The sequence below is a fragment of the Ixodes scapularis genome, unplaced genomic scaffold, assembly GCF_016920785.2.
Source record: "Ixodes scapularis isolate PalLabHiFi unplaced genomic scaffold, ASM1692078v2 PGA_scaffold1__304_contigs__length_218370807, whole genome shotgun sequence".
NCBI lineage: Eukaryota > Metazoa > Arthropoda > Arachnida > Ixodida > Ixodidae > Ixodes > Ixodes scapularis.
In genome coordinates, this window is record NW_024609846.1 from 60,630,555 (window position 1) to 60,649,706 (window position 19,152).

A 19,152-nucleotide genomic window follows, 5' to 3' on the forward strand; every position below is an offset into this window, starting at 1 on the left:
CTCTCTTGATAGAGTAATATAGAGTAATGTAAAGAGTGATCACTTTCATAGGACCCAGCGGAGCAATCGACTGTCACCGCACCTAGCTTGTCTTATGTAGTTGGTCTCTTCTGCCTGCTTAGGCGCTTACGTTCACTAACATTGCTAAAGCACTGATTTTTACTCTAGGGGGCTGGGTGGCGCTTAGCTGCTCTGCGAGCATGGCGCAAGCGAAGCCACCGGAAGTTCTATGCTTGTCACGGAAGTCGGACATGCACTGGGCTTCCTAGTGCAATCGGTCGATATTTTTGTCTATGCTTTTTTTTTTTTTGTGTGTTTTTGATTGGGTTTTAATTCTCCCGTTCTGGATTAAATCCCGAGAATAAGACATTTGAACGTGGGACATACGCACACTTGATAAACTAGAATCTCAAAATTTTCCCATCGAATGGCTTCCCAGGAGACTTCTCGTGTCCGCATGCACCATTAGTCCGCATCAAACAGGCTCTTTTGGAAAGCCCACTTTTCAGGTGGAGAAATATAAAAGACTGAAAAATGAATGGTTCCCTGCCCGCTCCGGCGTGAGTGCTACGGGCTCTCTTCGGGGGACAAGAAAAAGCCCAGCGCCCTTGACGCTGTTCGACCCAGCACTGGGAAGAGTTGAAAAGCCTCTCAAGCGTTGACTTCCGGGACGAGCCGCTTACTTCTGGTGACTTCATACCTGTCTGTTCATTGCGCCATCCAGCCTACTGTAGTAATGATCAGTGGGCTGCAGTTACAGATGGCTGTTATCTGAATGGGTGGATGACTAATATCAATTATTCCATTGGTTTTGGGTTGTAGCTTGCGGGCTTGCGCTTAGTATGTTGTGACTAACTATAATATTTTTTCTTAACTTACTGCTCAAACGCACGCGTGACTTTTACATTCCAGAGCAGGCTGCGAACCATGAACAATATGCAATATAGAATTGAAACCGCTTCACTAAACGCGATATAGAAGGGAACGACACAATATTTATTGTGGCCACAAGGGCAACCGCATAAAAATTGTTCCGCGGGCGGCCGTTGAACCAACGTTAGTAACAGCTGTAATTTCTGCTTCACCGTGAGTCTGAGCAACAGAGAGGATACGAGAGCGAGCTTCACGGTTGAAGCGGGCCTGTAACGCTCTCGCGCTCGTGAAGCGAAAGCGTCGTTTTCAAGAGAACGGGCTTGTGTTTGTAGCGTCAGCTACGCTCGCGTTTATACATCCCTTGCGGCAGCTGTGCATGGGCGCCGCCCGACCGCCCTTCCGTTTTTGTTTCGTCCTCTTCCGTTTGCTTTACTAAGTCAATACCACAGGAGGACAGGTTATTGTCATTTTTAATTCTTCTGTGTCCTTCCCAGCATTGGCTTTTATGGAGGCTCGTGAACGCCCACTTCAGTGGCTTGGCATCTTGATATGACTAAAGAAAGTCAGCGATGGCGCCTTTAATCTGGAGCTTGTGCGAAGCGTCTTTAGTGAAACAGAGACGACCTGTTCGGCGATAGCGCTGACGCTTAACAGTCACTTAAAACACGCTTGAGAGAATTGCGCAGTTAATTAACCGTCTCTCCTTCTTCACAAGAGAAGAATGTCAAGAAATCTGCACGACGACAAAAACAGCACGCCTGATCCACCGCCCACCAATTTGGTTGCCCTAATGGCGGCTGCCACGTCTGGCGTCTTCCAAAGCCTTAATCTCAGGCATGGTAATATTTAAAAAAAAAACATTCGAAGGTATTCGCAACTATAAAAACTTGTAAATTGAATTAGAGCAATTTAATAATAGTGCAAATGTTACAAATGTGTCAATAATTAGGCACAATTGCTCCAACTAGGGGGCGTTATGAATCCTAATAGCTGGGCCGCGATAGGGCTTCAGTGGCCACACTTTGCGTATCACCGTATTATTACTCTATGCTCTTCCTCAAAGAATTATCAAACGCCCCTAACTAAGGGGGCCAATCGTGCAGTAGCAAATGAAACGGCGCCTGTAAATGCGGCATAAGAAAGCAATTAGAGTGCCCATAAAAACGTTATAGACTAATTATTGTGCGTCCAGCAATGTGAGATATGGTGTCGTAATCAAGCGACTGGATTTCCAACGCAGTGCAGTAGTTTTGACACAAGGCTGCGTGTTTCTGTTTGGCTTGAAGGATGATGAAGGTACTCATCCGAAAAACCTAGACTCGAATACATTATATTAGCATATTCGTTTCTGCAGTACCAATCTCCATCAGTGAATACACGTATGTTGAAAGTGAATTGGACCAATTACAATGACTCGAAAATACCATTGCATTCTTTTTCACAGAATTTTGTTGGTAGAAAGATTATTCTTCCTGCTGTACAGTGAACCAATTTTATTGGAGTAGTTTCATCATATTCATAAAACACACGATGTAAGTATGACGCCATAATAAAACGCAAAGATTCTTTAGAACACAAAAAGTTTAAACTTGGTTTACTAAGCCTAAAGTGGCAATTCTATGTTAAAGAAGAACTGCATATTTCTACCAGCGAGCAATATTATATGTTGCAGAAAAATATAGAAAATTAATGTGGCCATCACCGAAACATAGTATGAATCGAACATTAAAGGGGCACTAGACTACGTTTTACAGACTATTTATGGTCACCACACAATCTATGGGCTCTAAGCACCCTTAAACCCACCATTATATTCATGCCTGGCTATCACAACTGGTATTAAACGATGACACCTTGTGGCGCCATTCGACGGCGAAAAAAAAACTGTCTTGCCTTTTTTCGTGTGACGGGCCCATCATAAAAGTTAGTGAACTATATCAGTGGAGGCTGGCAAACACCTGCACAAGTCAGTTTTAATTTTTGCTGGGAGACAATGAAATTGTTTTAAGTGACTGACAGTATTATAAATTTATAATATGTTTTCTTATTTTTTTATTGATATTGCCAGCCCCAGAAGGGCCGATACACGGCACCGAATCTAGGATGCGTCACTTATGCCCTGTTACTTCTCAGGTCGCTGCTGCCAGTGTCATCCTCACAGTGCTGCTGACCTCGCAGATTTTTACCGCGCACGAATTCCTAACAGGACCCGCCGCGGTATACCACCGCTTTTCGCCGTCGACTTGGCAGTGCTGTGGATTGGCACCGTCTTCGTCAACTATGGCGGACTCTGTAAAGTTCGACTGGCAACACTTGCCGGTATCACCTGACGAAGTGGGTGTGGCGAGACTACAAAACCGGCTGCACTCATCGGAGCTACTCGGGCACGGCACCGAAACTAGGATGCGTCACTTATGCCCTGTTACTTCTCAGGTCGCTGCTGCCAGTGTCATCCTCACCGTGCTGCTGACCTCGCCGATTTTTACCGCGCACGAATTCCTAACAGGACCCGCCGCGGTATACCACCGCTTTTCGCCGTCGACTTGCAGTGCTGTGGATTGGCACCGTCTTCGTCAACATTGGCGGACTCTGTAAAGTTCAACTGGCAACCCTTGCCGGTATAACCTGACGAAGTGGGTGTGGCGAGACTACAAAACCGGCTGCACTCATGGAGCTACTCGGGCACGGCACCGAAACTAGGATGCGTCACTTATGCCCTGTTACTTCTCAGGTCGCTGCTGCCAGTGTCATCCTCACCGTGCTGCTGACCTCGCCGATTTTTACGGCGCACGATTTCCTAACAAGACCCGCCGCGGTATACCACCGCTTTTTGCCGTCGACTTGCAGTGCTGTGGATTGGCACCGTCTTCGTCAACATTGGCGGACTCTGTAAAGTTCAACTGGCAACCCTTGCCGGTATAACCTGACGAAGTGGGTGTGGCGAGACTACAAAACCGGCTGCACTCATCGGAGCTACTCGGGCACGGCACCGAAACTAGGATGCGTCACTTATGCCCTGTTACTTCTCAGGTCGCTGCTGCCAGTGTCATCCTCACCGTGCTGCTGACCTCGCCGATTTTTACGGCGCACGATTTCCTAACAGGACCCGCCGCGGTATACCACCGCTTTTCGCCGTCGACTTGCAGTGCTGTGGATTGGCACCGTCTTCGTCAACATTGGCGGACTCTGTAAAGTTCAACTGGCAACACTTGCCGGTATAACCTGACGAAGTGGGTGTGGCGAGACTACAAAACCGGCTGCACTCATCGGAGCTACTCGGGCACGGCACCGAAACTAGGATGCGTCACTTATGCCCTGTTACTTCTCAGGTCGCTGCTGCCAGTGTCATCCTCACCGTGCTGCTGACCTCGCCGATTTTTACCGCGCACGATTTCCTAACAGGACCCGCCGCGGTATACCACCGCTTTTCGCCGTCGACTTGCAGTGCTGTGGATTGGCACCGTCTTCGTCAACATTGGCGGACTCTGTAAAGTTCAACTGGCAACCCTTGCCGGTATAACCTGACGAAGTGGGTGTGGCGAGACTACAAAACCGGCTGCACTCATCGGAGCTACTCGGGCACGGCACCGAAACTAGGATGCGTCACTTATGCCCTGTTACTTCTCAGGTCGCTGCTGCCAGTGTCATTCTCACCGTGCTGCTGACCTCGCCGATTTTTACCGCGCACGATTTCCTAACAGGACCCGCCGCGGTATACCACCGCTTTTCGCCGTCGACTTGCAGTGCTGTGGATTGGCACCGTCTTCGTCAACATTGGCGGACTCTGTAAAGTTCAACTGGCAACCCTTGCCGGTATAACCTGACGAAGTGGGTGTGGCGAGACTACAAAACCGGCTGCACTCATCGGAGCTACTCGGGCACGGCACCGAAACTAGGATGCGTCACTTATGCCCTGTTACTTCTCAGGTCGCTGCTGCCAGTGTCATCCTCACCGTGCTGCTGACCTCGCCGATTTTTACGGCGCACGATTTCCTAACAGGACCCGCCGCGGTATACCATCGCTTTTCGCCGTCGACTTGCAGTGCTGTGGATTGGCACCGTCTTCGTCAACATTGGCGGACTCTGTAAAGTTCGACTGGCAACACTTGCCGGTATCACCTGACGAAGTGGGTGTGGCGAGACTACAAAACCGGCTGCACTCATCGGAGCTACTCGGGCACGGCACCGAAACTAGGATGCGTCACTTATGCCCTGTTACTTCTCAGGTCGCTGCTGCCAGTGTCATCCTCACCGTGCTGCTGACCCCGCCGATTTTTACCGCGCACGACTTCCTAACAGGACCCGCCGCGGTATACCAAAGCTTTTCGCCGTCGACTTGCAGTGCTGTGGATTGGCACCGTCTTCGTCAACATTGGCGGACTCTGTAAAGTTCAACTGGCAACACCTGCCGGTATAACCTGACGAAGTGGGTGTGGCGAGACTACAAAACCGGCTGCACTCATCGGAGCTACTCGGGCACGGCACCGAAACTAGGATGCGTCACTTATGCCCTGTTACTTCTCAGGTCGCTGCTGCCAGTGTCATCCTCACCGTGCTGCTGACCCCGCCGATTTTTACCGCGCACGATTTCCTAACAGGACCCGCCGCGGTATACCACCGCTTTTCGCCGTCGACTTGCAGTGCTGTGGATTGGCACCGTCTTCGTCAACATTGGCGGACTCTGTAAAGTTCAACTGGCAACCCTTGCCGGTATAACCTGACGAAGTGGGTGTGGCGAGACTACAAAACCGGCTGCACTCATCGGAGCTACTCGGGCACGGCACCGAAACTAGGATGCGTCACTTATGCCCTGTTACTTCTCAGGTCGCTGCTGCCAGTGTCATCCTCACCGTGCTGCTGACCTCGCCGATTTTTACGGCGCACGATTTCCTAACAGGACCCGCCGCGGTATACCACCGCTTTTCGCCGTCGACTTGCAGTGCTGTGGATTGGCACCGTCTTCGTCAACATTGGCGGACTCTGTAAAGTTCGACTGGCCACACTTGCCGGTATAACCTGACGAAGTGGGTGTGGCGAGACTACAAAACCGGCTGCACTCGTCGGAGCTACTCGGGCACGGCACCGAAACTAGGATGCGTCACTTATGCCCTGTTACTTCTCAGGTCGCTGCTGCCACTGTCATCCTCACCGTGCTGCTGACCCCGCCGATTTTTACCGCGCACGATTTCCTAACAGGACCCGCCGCGGTATACCACCGCTTTTCGCCGTCGACCTGCAGTGCTGTGGATTGGCACCGTCTTCGTCAACTCTGGCGGACTCTGTAAAGTTCGACTGGCAACACTTGCCGGTATCACCTGACGAAGTGGGTGTGGCGAGACTACAAAACCGGCTGCACTCATCGGAGCTACTCGGGCACGGCACCGAAACTAGGATGCGTCACTTATGCCCTGTTACTTCTCAGGTCGCTGCTGCCAGTGTCATCCTCACCGTGCTGCTGACCTCGCCGATTTTTACCGCGCACGAATTCCTAACAGGACCCGCCGCGGTATACCACCGCTTTTCGCCGTCGACTTGCAGTGCTGTGGATTGGCACCGTCTTCGTCAACATTGGCGGACTCTGTAAAGTTCAACTGGCAACACTTGCCGGTATAGCCTGACGAAGTGGGTGTGGCGAGACTACAAAACCGGCTGCACTCATCGGAGCTACTGGGGCACGGCACCGAAACTAGGATGCGTCACTTATACCCTGTTACCTCTCAGGTTGGTGTTTTTTCGACATCCTACCGAGATAACAACGTCTGTGTCATTGCGGTCTCGTGCACTCCCGACGTGTACAATCGCTTGACTCTTATCTGGCGTAATTTATCCCAGTGTGCTGCGAAAATGCCATCTGTCGCTGATTTTGTAGCAAACTTGCTTCTACTGTCTGGGGATGAAACTAATCCCGGCCCGGATATCCTTGTTTCTGAGGACATCTCCCCGCTTTCTCAGATCCTCGCCTCGTTAAATAGCCTTTCTGCAGGTTAATCAGCAATTTTAAATGTGATAATATCATTACAAGAAAAGGAAAAATAACCTGACAACGTTCTTGGGGACATGAGGACGCAAGTGAACGCTATTGACCGATATGTCTCTGCCTTAAAAGTGGTAAAAGATGAAGTCGCTTCAATTTCCACAATGAATGCAAGAGCCAGTGCGGACCTTGAACGTGTACTGCAGAATTCCGCAAACCTAGAAAACCAGTCTAGACGTAAGAATCTTTTGTTTTTCAACCTTCCTGACATTCGCGGAGAAACATGGGCAAAATCTGAGAAAAGCGTGATTGCTTTTTGCAACGAAATGCTTGGCGTCACTATTCTCCCTCCTGATTGAGGCAAGATTTTAAGCTTCGGCATGACAAGTTGATAGTGGGGAACTTAAAATACATTTACGATAAACAATCTAACTTAGTGAAAGCACTACCTGCATAGCAATCCCGCGGTCACCAACCGCGTTCCTCCTCCCCCGAAAGCTGCTGTCGCCCCGTTTTAAGTCTAAATTTTTTCGTCGCCAACACTAGAAGTGTTCATACAAAGCAGGACGACCTTTATTCGGTAGTCTAGTCATGCTCAGCCGACGTTATCATTTTAACAGAAACTTGGCTCACAGATGATATCTCAAACTCGGAACTAATTATACACCCCTCACATTTTATTTTTCGTCATGACAGAGCAGGCCGGAAGGGAGGAGGAGTACTTGTAAAAGTCAAAAAGGCATACCACATTGATTGTTTTAATACTGTTCCAACCTTTGAAGCCGTTTGGGTTAGAATCGTAGTTTCTTGTTATAAGCCCCCAAGTGTTCTAGATTTTGCTCCGCTACTTCATGATTTTCTGGACTCTCTTATTCTTTTATACCCAATTGATGTACTTGTTATTTCTGGCGATTTCAACTACCCTAAAATTAAGTGGTGCATTCTGTCTGATAAAATGCCATTTTTATCGTGGCAGAACCTTCCAAAACAGTCTCGCGATTTTGTTGACGTTACATCCTCTTTTGCACTTTCTCAAATTGTTAATAAACCCAGTCGTGGTGAAGCCATGCTTGACCTTTTTTTATTTCAAAACCCAATCTAGTTGCAAATACTGTGTATATGGAACCATTAAGTGATCACTTATCTATTAATGCTGAACTTTTCATTCCATCATGTGAGCAACCTCTTTGGGCAAGAACAATTTCCAGTTACTCTAGGGCAAACCTCGACGCTATTAACCAACACTTTTCGCTATTTTCAGCTTGGTTTTTAGAAGAATTCGATTCTAGATCTCTGAATGAAAACTGGCTTTTGTTTAAGTGTAAATTGCTTGAGTTGGGTGACAAATTTATTCCGAAACTAACCATTCACACGTCGTTTTCGAACCCGTGGTTTACAACACGTTTGAAGAGGTTGCCAAATAAACAGAATAGGCTTTTTCGGGCCGCAAAGGCGTCTCAGACTGCTATTTCATGGTTAAAATAGAAGGAGTGTTATTTAACTTGCAAATATAAAATAAGAAATGCAAAAGAGAAGTTTTTTAACTATGATCTTTGTAATATACTGAAAACAAACTCCAAGAAGTTTTGGTCCGCTGTTAATCCAAAGCAGGAAAAGGACTCTGTGAGCTTGACTGACGCCTCTGAAAAAAGTTTACCAACCGCAGAGACTTGTGAGCTGTTTTGTACCTTCTTTAGTTAAGTGTTCACTGATGAAGTTTTTCCATTACCCTCTTGCTGCCCAGAATATCTTATAACCACCCAAATGGATGAGACCATTTTGACAAATGACGGAATTTCAAAATTAATATCAAATTTACCATCTAACTCGGCTCCCGGTCCTGACCTTATAACTACAAAGTTGCTAAAGATTACAAGTGACATATCTAGTGTGCTCTTACCCCGCATATTTCAAAAATCCCTTGACTCGGGTGTTGTTCCGGCTGACTGGAAATCTGCAATGGTTGTCCCGATTTGTAAAGATGGCGCAAAATATGGCCCTACCAATTTCAGACCCATATCTCTAACCTCTGTTGTAACTAAATTGATAAAACATGTCGTTTATTCTAGTGTAATAAATTATTTATGTGTAAACAATATACTCTTTACAAACCAGCACGGCTTCCGGCGGTCGTACACCTGTGAATCTCAGCTTTTTGAGTTTTTAACGGACATCCACCATAACCTACATAAAAAAAACATAAAACTTGCGCTCTCTTCATTGATTTTAAAAAAGCGTTTGATGAAGACCCACATTGCCGTCTTATCCAAAAATTAAAAGCACTTAAAGTAGAAACGTCCGTTATAAATTGGATTGAAAATTTCCTTTCAAACAGAACACATAACGTTGTTATAGAAAACAGTTGATCGTCACAAAAACTTGTTAAATCGGAGGTACCGCAGGGAACCGTGCTGGGTTTATTGTTGTTTCTAATTTACATAAATGACCTGCCGGATCTTTTGAATTCTACTATTAGGTTATATGCGGACGACTGCGTGATTTATAGAAAAATGATGAGTGTAACCGACTGTACCCTTTTGCAAAATGAATTGTCATAAATTCAAGCATGGTGTAGAGAGTGGCAAATGGAGATGAATGTTGACAAAACAAAATTTCTTAACTTCACTACAAAAAAAAAAAAACGGTACCCAAATTGACTATTCACCTTCTACCATACCAGTTGAAGCCGTAACATCCTACAAGTATCTTGGCATCAACTTTAACCATAACTTCTCATGGGAGCCTCATATAAACTGCATATCTGCGAAAGCAAACAGAAGTTTGGGATTCTTAAAGCGCCATCTCTATAAGGCCACGCAAGAAACAAAGCTCATCGCATACAATTCTCTCGTCCGTCCTCAACTCGAGTATGCATTCATTGTTTGGAACCCCTATCAGTTGTATCTGGAAGAAAAATTGGAAGCTGTACAGAACCGGGCTACACGTTTCATTCTCCACAATTATCAGCCTACAAGTGTTACCGCAATGAAAGCAAAATTAAACCTCCCTCTTTTAAAACACAGAAGAAAAGTACCACGTCTTACCCACCTGCACAAGATATATTATAATTTTCCTTTAAAAAAAGATGAATACCGCCCTCCGGCCACCCACTTCTCCCACCGCACTGACCACCCACTCAAAATTCAACTGACTACGCCTAGGACAAACCTATTCAAAGTTTCTCCCTTACAATTGGCTATTACTGATTGGAACAACCTCCCGTAACCTATTGTTAGCATCAAAGAATGCAATAACTTCAGATCTGCCCTTTCCTCTCTCGTCACCACCTAGCGTCCTGTTTACACGTGTACATAAACATCCTAGTCTTTTTTTTTTGTGTCTTCTTTTGAGTGTTTCAATTTGCCCCCCCCCCCCTTATGTAAAGCCCCCTGTGGGCATTTAACGGTTAAATAAATGAAATGAAATGAAATACAAGGTGGAGGTTTAGCAGTCAATACGATAGAAACCAAAATATACATATTGGGTCTACCTTGAAAAAAGAGGTTATTGAGAACTAACCAATGAATGCCGCCATAAAATACATTAAAATTTGGTCCCCCCGGCTTTTCATTCTTACATTTAAAAAGACACAGCAATTTATATCCTAATACTTATGTTTATTTTGTGAAGTTTTTTCACGACTCGGTTGTTAGTGAACCGTTGTTTTGTGGTGACTTGTGCTGACGTTGGTTCTTTGCTTCGTTCCATACCACAGGAACCCAGAACACACATATAAATATTAGGAGACCTCCAAGTAGTCTGTACATGTTGTCATAAGATCCTGCTTCATCCCGAAACAGACCTGTAAAAAATAATTAAAATGTTTTTTTTCTCTTATTTTACTTTCTGCTGTAAAGGCCACGTGAAGCGCAAAACATAGACACAGCCTCAGAAGTGCTCGACATTTTTTTTTTTTAATTTAAATGACCAAAAACAATGTTAGCTCCTTTGCTGATCGTCTGCAGATACCTTGGCCAACTAAGTCGCAATTGTAGTATGAGCTTTTTAAAAAATAAATTATATATGTATATGTTTTAACGTTTTCGTACAATAAAGTCATGTCTCGTTAATATGAACCCGTTAATATGATTACACCGGCATATGGACACCATTTACAGCGACAAACTAGGAAAAATACATGCATTTTAGTCTCGTTATTATGGATAACTCACATAATCAAAGATTTTTTGGGTGAACGGAGGTGTCCATATTAACGAGACAAAAGTGTAGTATAAACTCAAGTTTGCTGCATGGGTTCTTCAATCACAAAACTTTAGTCCGCCCTAAACGGATACGGAATGACTCCTGTGTGGAAGGAATATTTGTTGTTTGCGTATGGCTGCTAACCAGTATCATTTACGATCATCACATTGTAGTAAGTACACCATTTCACGTTGTGGAAAGGCTGTGCAATACTAGACAATTACCTCAATCGAAAAATGTGTGAAAACTAGAAACAGGTACAATATGGTAAGGCGAATATAAGAGCTTAATTAGTGTCCTACTGTATTTTGGCACGTCATATTAAATTCACCATAAAAACAATTTATCAGTATTTAACTCTTTGTTTGAGACGAATACCGTAGTGTGTTCACTAGCTTCAGGAGTGTTAAAAAAACTTATGTCGTGGCTTTCACTCGCACCGTAAAAGTTAGGTATGAGTCAATGCTATAGGACTCGAACCACTATTCGCCCACCCCTAGAGCAAAACTCTAATGTGCACTGTGTTAACAGATTAGACCAGTGGTTTTCAACCATTGGTGTTTCGCTGACCCCCTGGGGATCGGCGGAGATGATGGAGGACCCCGTTTTAGTGAGGGGAGGGGAAAGGTATAGGTTAAATATGTTAATGATTTAATGGATGGCCATAATTAATGGCTAGAGAGAAGTAGGTCTCTCCTATTAACATACCTACAAGAGAAATCACCCGAAAACTGAAACATTTCTTCTCGACCTGAGAAAAGACAACTTTTATGGCCGGGCTTAACTGATGAGGCAGGGCTTCGCGGACCCCCATTTGAGAACCATTCGATTAGACGAACAAATATATATTTTTAATAAAAACACAGGCCTCAAAATGACAAAGCTGCATATTTGCATCTGATCATGGGCAATGCCATGAATATACCGAGTTTTATATATTTGTACATTTACTTAAGTAAAAAAATAAAATTACTTTGAAAAATAGAACGGAACAAAAGGAAACTATAAATGCCGCCGACAATTACGAATAGGTGAATCAAGCTTACCGATTAAGGCTGGAATGCCAAGGACCAGGGGTGTCTTCACTAGTCCAATAGTCCCTTGAACAACAGAGAGTCGTTCCAAGCCCAGATATTCCGCGACCAACACATCATGTAGGATGAAGCCACAGCCGATATGCGCAGTGATAAGCGAGCATAATACTGCAATCATCCAGTAACTCGTCACTTGAGGAGCCAGTATCATATCGATTCCCATCAAAAACTTGTTCACTACCACGAGCGTACTGCGGCGAACGTAACGTCTGTCAGCTATCACCGGAAGGCAGATGCGCCCTATCATGTCAGCCACCGAAATGCACGTCGTGAGCCACACTGCATTAGATACCGAGGTGCCCTTGTCTACAGCAAAGTCCATGTAGGTGGAAAGAAAGATGTAATCTGCGAATATTGTGACTGCACTCGATACCAACATGAGGTAAAACATGGGACGAAAAGCCAAAAATTTGAGATCGCGAATGCACTCGTTCGTGTGCTTCCTTTCGACCGACTCTGTAGACGAACTTTTATTCTCCGCGCTATTTTCGGTCACGTAAACTGTGCTGATTGTTTGCTTTGAAGTCCTTTTGGTCTTCTTTTTGGGACGTGTGTACCATAGCGGAACTTTGAGCAGGTGCGTTAAGGGACTTATATTCATTGACAAGGCGCCGAGAAGAATCAAGCTGTACTGTAGACTGTACGCGCCCGTCAGGTACTCCAACAGTTTTGAGAAGACGGTGCCGGAAAGCGCCGATCCCATTGACATAATTCCCAGCGCTGTGCCCCTATACTTATCAAAGTACATCATTGTAAACACCTGAAGTAGCAAGTAGATAGTTCCGCTACCAATGCCTGAAAAGAAAATCCAACGCTGGTAAAATAAACGAGGCAGCATGAAATGCAATAAGAAACATTAGTACAATTACATTTACCAGAAAATTATACAAAGAAATTTAAGAACTTTTTGTTTTTAAATTTCAGTGACCGTGACGCAACTTTATTGAATAAGCTCGGGATAGGCTTCGCATCCAAACTAGTCTCGAGCCAGCCATGACCTTTTCTAGGCTGTCAAAACTCCAAAGCCCAAAATACAGCATAGAATGAACAACCTACAAACCTGTAACTTCTAATATAAAGAAAAATCTATAACAATCAACGGTTCATAATTTAGTCTCCTGGCTTCCAGCTCAATGAGCTACCCAAAAGCATCTACAATTATGACATAAATGTCTCAGTTTGAATGCGTAGTAGGAAGTATTGCATTCAATGTAAATTACAGCACTTAAAGGAATAATCAACAAACCATACAGTTATGATCATCAATACTAAAGCCAAGCACAGCTTAAAAAACACTTTTAGACGCTTACCATGCACCACACCTAATGTCACCGACAATGTGGCTATATTGGTTGCGAAGCCAGATGCAATAATTCCGATCCACAACAGCGCGCTTGCCAGCGCCATGATGTGTGTAATAGAGAGACGAGGTTTTAGCGGCGCCACAATGAGACCTGTGAAATATCAAAAGCGCTTAGGATATTTTTATTTTACGAGAAGAAAAAATTATGCCGTCAATAGCTCTAGCAATTTTACTCAAAACAATACGGATGGGACATCCCAATAACGACTATTTTATTTAACACCTGATATGCCTATGTAATATACGGGTTAAAAGAACACTGGGTGTTTTCACGTCAGATCGTAAAATAATGATCGGGGTCACATTCTTTTCTTTATATTTATGTAAATATAAAGAAAAGAATATAAATGTTAAAGCCATGTAATTGAGAGGAGTATACCGGCTATATGCGAACGGCGTTCACATATAGATAGATGAATGTTCCTCACAGGAACATGGCTTTCACGTATATTTTACAGAAACATACGAAGTATGACCCGGATCTTGATTGTATGATCTGACTTAGAAACATCCTTCAGAGAGGAAATCATTAGATAGAAATAGTAAAAGGCGTAAATAAACTATTGAATCTTGGAGTTACACTGTTCCTTTCTCGGTAATCTTCTAATTTTGAACATAGTTGGTAACCCGCAAGATTCGCTGCTCCTTTTTTAGATATTAATATTGGGAGGGAGCTGAAGTTCCTGCAGCTACTACTCGTACTTTACTGCCCATTAACACCTAAGACGATGATATTCCCTGCTTTTTATAGCCGATCATTTTTTTGTCTTTTGCAATAAATAGAAAGTTCTAGCATAGCGTACATACCCTCGCGTTAGCAGGGCGTACGACGGATGCAAGCTCTCAACGGAACGGTACGGAGCTCGTGAAACGAGCACTTTTAGTACAACGAAACGCAAACGCATACGCAACCGGTTGCAGCACCACCTAGATGTGCTCATGTATAATGCTCTCGTCGCGCTGTGTCACAGCGCGACCAGAGCAACGAGAAGGGCACGCACAGGCCCACCGATAGGGAGCGTACGGACGCATAGCTCACTGCGTTGCGTGCGTTTGAAGCATGCGCAGTGTGGAGCATTCAACGCTAGCCCAAACGTAGAGTGCTGGTGTTTTCTCCATAAAGCAAAACACTTTAAAGTTCATATTTTGATTGCTTCTTTAGGTTGCAAGGATTACTTCGGAACGAGCTACATCATTTTAGTAGCGATCTGCCGTCACGAAGTCATGTTACGGTTACGCTCCTTTCGTAGGGCGAGGTCTACCGTATCCGGCTTGTTCTTGCCTTTAGTGCGGAACAACTTGATACTCAATTGCAAGTTATATATCTATATATATATACAGAGAAATGTACTCGAGACGGTTGTTTGGACTCTTATGACATACGCCTAAAGTCAGTCGACGTTTCGGCCTCAGACATACCTTTTTCAAGACTAGTTACGTGAGACGAAATATTGACACACCTGGGCTACATATGCCCAGGTGGGTCAATATTTCGTCTCATGTAACTACTCTCGAAAAAGGCCTGTCTCAGGCCGAAATGTCAACTGACTTTGCGAATATTATGTTATTCGAGTCCAAACAACCGTCTCAAGTGATTTTCTGCCGCTTATACTCTTCAGCACCCTGCGCTACGTTTTCTCTTTCTTAACCTTATCTTTCTCTCTCTCTCTCTCTCTTATCTATCTATATATATATATATATATATATATATATATATATATATATATATATATATATATATATATATATATACTTGGCGTCTAAAGTTGTTCCCTAAGTTCTAATGCGAGTTTGAATTAATATTATGCAGCCTAATCAGGTTTGGTATACTCACTAATAAAGAAGAAGAAAAAAACGTGTCGCAAGCACGATGAACAAACCCGGGTTGGGGAAAGGGAATTAGTGCACGCTTCCCTCGCAACTGTAATAAAAGAGTATTGTACGCGGGGTCATAAGAGCGGCCGATATGACGGCTGCTTTTGCATCAAAGTTTCTGAACGAGACGGCCGAGACACAATCACTATCGTTTTTTCTAATGACTACCTTACACTCAGTTGAACCAGAACACCCACGCACAGCCCCGATGTTACGTCGCTGTAATGGCGCTCTCATGCCCAGACGCTTTACTTTACGGAAATAAGTTTCCTACGCACGATCGGTGCACATACTTCATGTGGGAACTGCGCGTCTGCCCACATTTCTTGTGTGCTCCTTTGTAAACAGAGCGTTGAGCTCTATGCGTATATATATACATTTTTAAGCACTTGAAAATTAATGTCTCGATAAACTAAAATGGCTATTCTGCAGACAACTGTCATTTTCTTAATGAAAAACACCTCGAGAACATTGAGGACGAGCACGAACACGGTAAAATAAACGGAAACAAGAACTTATATCAATGAATCTGATTTTTGTGTTTGGTTTTATAGTCAATATCTCTAATACTGACTCATTCAAAACCCACTTGATTTGTTCTGTTCACGAAGGAGCAACTCCCACCCCCTCTCAAACTGCGCGTTTTCTATTAGGTTTTTGAATCGCTTCAATTATTTACCATATATGCGCTTCTGAGAGTTCTTGAACAGCAACAAACGTTTTTATGCGTACCAACGATGCCGCCCACGGCCGAGGCAATGCTATGTGGCCAGGCTGCCGTTTCCCTGTCGACTCCGTACTCTTCCATGAAGGCGATGTACAGGTACCCTGCTGTGCGAAACATCGCCGAGCTGATGAAGGCCGTCAAAAATGTGATGAGGACAACGTGCCAGCAATTGTCCACAGCCGGAGGCTCATTGCTCCAACAAATCTTTCTGAGGATTTTCAGGGGCCTCGGCATGTCTATTAGCGAAGTCCAGACGGCGATCCTGATTCACTCTGTCCTAGAATAAAGTAATGTATTGTATTGTAGAGTGAAATCACATTGTTTTATATCTTGGTCGTGGAAAAAAGACGACGTGCTTTAAGGTACTCAATAAAGGGACCAAACACACGTTGATGCAGAAACAAACAAAAAAGGCTAATTAAACGTTCCTGCTTAGAGAGCGTAAGGTCATTCTACTTTTGGGGTACGGCGGCACAAAAATGCGCTGTAAAAAAAAAAAAATTTCAAGGTAGAACGACTGCTAGCCTTGGATTTTTAACATGCAGTAGTGATACACGACCGCACGCTACTATAATTGTGATACATACCTAAACGGGCAGAGGTTGAAATAGACCGATCTCGACAAGCGTTCGGCGGATGCGTGACACGGCCATAACTTTAGTTTACATGAAGCAGGCGGCAGTGCACGAGACAGCTCGTGTCGTGTCGTGCTCTGCACGGGCAGGGCTCCAGCGACGTTGCGCGCAGGCAGAAAGATTAAACTTCCCTTCATGCACTACGCCAGCGGCGGTGTAGCGAAACTGGCTGGTGAGATCGGTCTACTGAACCCAGGATTGCTGAATGAACCCAGGATTTCTGTAGCGCGATCTTTCGCTCCACGTGCTCCAAGCTGATGTACTCTAACACACTCAGCCACCAATCACCGTGATGTTTGACCATCGTCTTCTCAGTTTCTTCAAGCACTGTAAGTCGCAGTGCAAGTGAAAGGGGCAAGGTATAAACTTGATGGCAGTTCATTATGGCCGTGTCCCACTAGAGCGACAGACAGAAGCAAACGACAGCGACAAGCCTCAAACCAGGGTCTTTTGCGATTTGGGAGGTTTTGAAAAATAAAGGAGGCTATGCTCAAACACACGCATCATGCACGCGAGGGTAGCTTTGATAGACTTGCCATCACTCGTGCTTACTTCACGAGCCTTGAACGAATAAACACCTGCCGAAGATACCATCGCGATTATGCTGCATGAGTTTGAGGCGTGTCGCTGTCTTTTGTTTCTGTCTGTGGCTCCAGTGGGACATGGGCATTAGAATGATACCATCGCGATTATGCTGCATGAGTTTGGGGCGTGTCGCTGTCTTTTGTTTCTGTCTGTGGCTCCAGTGGGACATGGGCATTAGAATGATTGGTCACGGAAGAGGGTGTCGCTTGTTCGCTCTGTAGAGGGCCTATATGCAACGTGTAAGAAAAACGATAAACTAGACCTCCTGGTTAAACTCAGTGCATAAAACAGGTATAATATTTAATTGGAAATGATCCAGGGCATCCGACCCTTCACCTCCAGGAGTGGCAGACATAGTGCGGTTTTAGGTGGTGATATAGATAAAAATAAATACGTCTCGTTTTTATCAGAGTGGAGAATAAAAGAAAAGGAAACAGAATGTGGTCTCGCACCGAGACGCACCTTTCATAGTTATTTCGTTCAGCAAGGCTCCATATTAAAGCATTAGATAAAAACCAGCATTTAAAACGTCAACGAGCTCTTAATTACAAAGCGTGCGGCTTTTCGACCTATGATCACGTTATTGTAATAATTGAACTCTGTGGTCAATGTGTCATCATTCAACATTGTGATTCAACACCCACTGCCCTCTCTAACGCCTCATGGCCTCAAGGCTAATATAAATAAATAACAAAAAGTATAATAAACAGAAAGAAATGCAGGGTTTAGGAAAAATTGTTAGAGAAGTAAATTGAAATTAAATGTATTTCAAATTTACTGAACATTAAACAACGCAAAATAAATTCTACCAATATTGTACGTTATTGGCAGCTATCTAAAACAATTGATAGAATTAAATTACAGATGCTATAACTTTTAAAGCAAAGTAGATTTTAGGCTTGTTGGCTTATATTCATATTTAAAGGCGCCGAAAATATACAAGAACCGAGACGAGAAAAGACAAACACAAGGCGCCTTTGTTTTTCTTTCATCTTCTCTGTCTTTGTGTACTTTCGGCGCTTTTGAATAGGAAGGTTAAAACGTTTTTTGTGGCAACTTAAGAGCTTTTATCTGACAACTTTTGTATAAAAATGGAGTAAATCAGTACAATACATTTCAAAAACCAAAGGACACAAACCTGATTCAGCCGGAGATTATGTGTTCTGAGCACCCAACTGAAACTTGCCCATCACGAAATACTTAAATTATATAAAACACGTGCTGTACATCATTGAGGACTGTCGTGTTTACACACCTGCAAATCCGGGAGCGAAAAGTCAGCAGGTGAAATGCGCGTAGAAAATTACAGTGTACCTCGGTCCGCTCTGTGTTAGTGAGAGACAGTGACAGACGCCAGGTGTCTTCCGGGTTCGCCTACCGAGGGCATTGCCCTTTCACTGCATTTTGGCGAACTGGCGGTGATGGGTGAGCTAGAGCTGTATGTATCGTACGCACTTATAAAAAAGTTATGTATCTTACACGGTTCATAAAAAGTTTCTAACGTAAACCTAATTGTACCGGGGATTTGACTTAGAATAATAAAAAAAAAAAAAAATCTAAATACAGGTTTGTCGAGAAACAAAAAGTATTATTTTCGGGCACAGACTTTCAGCCCCGGGAGATGTCAGAGATTGCACATGAATGTCAAGGAGAACGACCTGACGACGAAGGACGAACTCAATCCCATCTTTTAAAGGGTCAGTCCATTTTAAAAGAACCATGTTCCAATTAGATCTCGTTGTTCTATTTGTTCTACCCACCAACAGCAGTTTGTCTAAGAAGTGTGGCTGTTAAGAGATAACAAGTGAGTCACTATTGAAACT

General features: G+C 44.2%; 1 protein-coding gene and 1 pseudogene across 1 annotated transcript; one reads left to right on the top strand and one right to left on the bottom strand.

Annotated features, from left to right (window-relative positions):
• The first annotated feature begins 7,373 nt into the window (after positions 1–7,373).
• Positions 7,374–10,295, top strand: LOC115322250 (annotated as a pseudogene).
• A 163-nt stretch (positions 10,296–10,458) lies between these two features.
• LOC121048330 (monocarboxylate transporter 9-like) lies at positions 10,459–16,343 on the bottom strand. The gene is made up of 4 exons (XM_040504538.1): positions 16,115–16,343; positions 13,455–13,598; positions 12,097–12,939; positions 10,459–10,649 (listed from the first exon to the last, which is right to left on the bottom strand). Exons 1-4 carry the CDS (start codon positions 16,341–16,343, stop codon positions 10,483–10,485), a joined length of 1,383 nt encoding a protein of 460 aa, XP_040360472.1. The 3' UTR covers positions 10,459–10,482.
• Between the last annotated feature and the right edge of the window lie 2,809 nt (positions 16,344–19,152).